General features: G+C 41.2%; 1 protein-coding gene across 1 annotated transcript; it reads left to right on the top strand.

The window, feature by feature from the left end:
* The first annotated feature begins 278 nt into the window (after positions 1 to 278).
* LOC116133816 (cold shock protein 2-like) lies at positions 279 to 1,168 on the top strand. Its single transcript, XM_031419498.1, has one exon. It carries the CDS (start codon positions 431 to 433, stop codon positions 962 to 964), a length of 534 nt encoding a protein of 177 aa, XP_031275358.1. The 5' UTR covers positions 279 to 430; the 3' UTR covers positions 965 to 1,168.
* Positions 1,169 to 1,974: the final 806 nt, after the last annotated feature.

The following is a 1,974-nucleotide window of genomic DNA, read 5'->3' on the forward strand; positions in this document are numbered from 1 at the left end:
AGGGTGAGAATTGGAATAAATGTAACTAGGGGTATCATTAGGATGTGGTCAAACCTTAGGTGGGAATATGTTGTTTACTCCTATCTTGTACAAATGGATAAACCCGCCACGTAGTTAGCTACAGTTATCATAGCATCCAATAAAAAAGTCAAAGAGCAAAGCGGATAAAGCAACAAAATATCTGAACCGTACGATACAATCGAACATTTCCAATAACCACCACTCCACGGTCGGATCTCATACTCATGTGGTCCCCGCCCAACCGACTCAAAACGAACCTCGCCCCCTACTGACACAATTGGATCCTATTATCTCATTAGTCAGTAGTCACTACCTACACTCACACTCAGCCATTGACAGACCTTATACTGGACCTTCTAGAACGTTCTACAAATAGAGCAGAACTCGTCTTCTAGAACCTCAAAGGTCAATGGCTGAGACTCAGAGATCCACCGGTACAGTAAAATGGTTCAGTGCCCAGAAAGGCTTCGGATTTATAGCTCCAGACGAAGGGGGCGAAGACCTCTTCGTCCACCAAACCTCAATCCGATCCGAGGGTTTCAGGACTCTCTCCGAAGGCCAACCCGTTGAATTCGCCGTTGACTTTGGAGAGGATGGCCGTTCGAAAGCCATTGACGTGGAGCCCGTCCCCAGATCCCACCGTCCAGGAAATCGCGGCGGGAGAGGCGGAGGATTTTTCGTTGGAAGGGGCAGAGGAGGTGGCTATGGTAGAGGTGGGAGAGGAGGTCGCTTCGGTGGCGGCGGCGCATGTTATAATTGTGGAAGAACGGGGCATTTAGCCAGGGATTGCTATAGCGGCGGTGGTGGAGGTGGTGGAGGTTGGGGATATGGCGGAGGCCGCGGCAGTGGAAGAGGAGGAGGCGGAGGCGGAGGAGCAGGGTGTTATAATTGTGGGGAGGAAGGGCATTTTGCGAGGGATTGTCCGAATTATGAACAAAAGTGATAGATGATGAAGGAGAAGTTGTTAATTTCCGTGGCCAATTGTTTCGGTTTTTGCTTTGGTTAAGTATGTCACAATGGGGATTTGGTAATGTGGGTGATTTTTTTTTTTACTTTGCTGGTTTTAAATCATCATTGTTTTCTTATAAATCGATAATCTTTCACATGTTGTGCAATAGGAAATGGAAAAGCTTAGTATTTATTGTCCCTTATTTTGCTGATTAATGCTATTTTCTTGCATGCTTACTTGTTTGCAACTCACAACTCATCTTTAATTTAACTATACTTCAGTTTATACATTGTAGATTTTGGTTTGATAATGTCAAAAAAAAAAAAAAAAAAGTCTATTCATTAGTGTCATGGTCCTTGAAAGAGATGGTGAACTTGAGGCTTGCAATCTTAATGTTTTGGACTTCTCAATTTCAATGGATTTTGTTGATTTTTTTGTGGATAGGATAACTAGAAATATTGTGGGAGTTCTTTTATGGTGGCTTTTTAAAGTCTTATCTTCAGGAGCTACTTATGTGAGGACATAGTAGAGTGTAGAGCTTGTTTAGAGTTTTCTCTTATCATTTATTGGCTGCGTTTTTTGCAATTTCTTAATTGCCACTAACATTTTGGATGTCTGTCGAAAGTGCCTCAACATATGCATATACACTCATCTTATCCATTTTCCTTACAAGAAATAAGAACCAAGTCATATGTGTATGGTGGGCGTTGAATTCTTTTAAATCCTTATCTATGTTTAGTATCTGATGAGAGGCTGATATTAAATAGATTAAGATTGCATTTATTTTCCTTTATATTAGATCTGTCACTGCTTGATGATATAACACATGGACTTTATCTCATGGTTCCTTGTTCCCATAGTTTGTTTTTTCCTTAAACCACTGGCGTTGTTGAAATGGTTCATATGAAATCTATATTTCTGGACTATGAACAACAGAGAAAAGATTTCTCCTAATATTCTAATAGTTCTAGATAATGTGAGGAAGCAAACTGTTCTTGTTGGCC

Source organism: Pistacia vera, unplaced genomic scaffold (assembly GCF_008641045.1).
Source record: "Pistacia vera cultivar Batoury unplaced genomic scaffold, PisVer_v2 Contig276, whole genome shotgun sequence".
Taxonomy (NCBI): domain Eukaryota; kingdom Viridiplantae; phylum Streptophyta; class Magnoliopsida; order Sapindales; family Anacardiaceae; genus Pistacia; species Pistacia vera.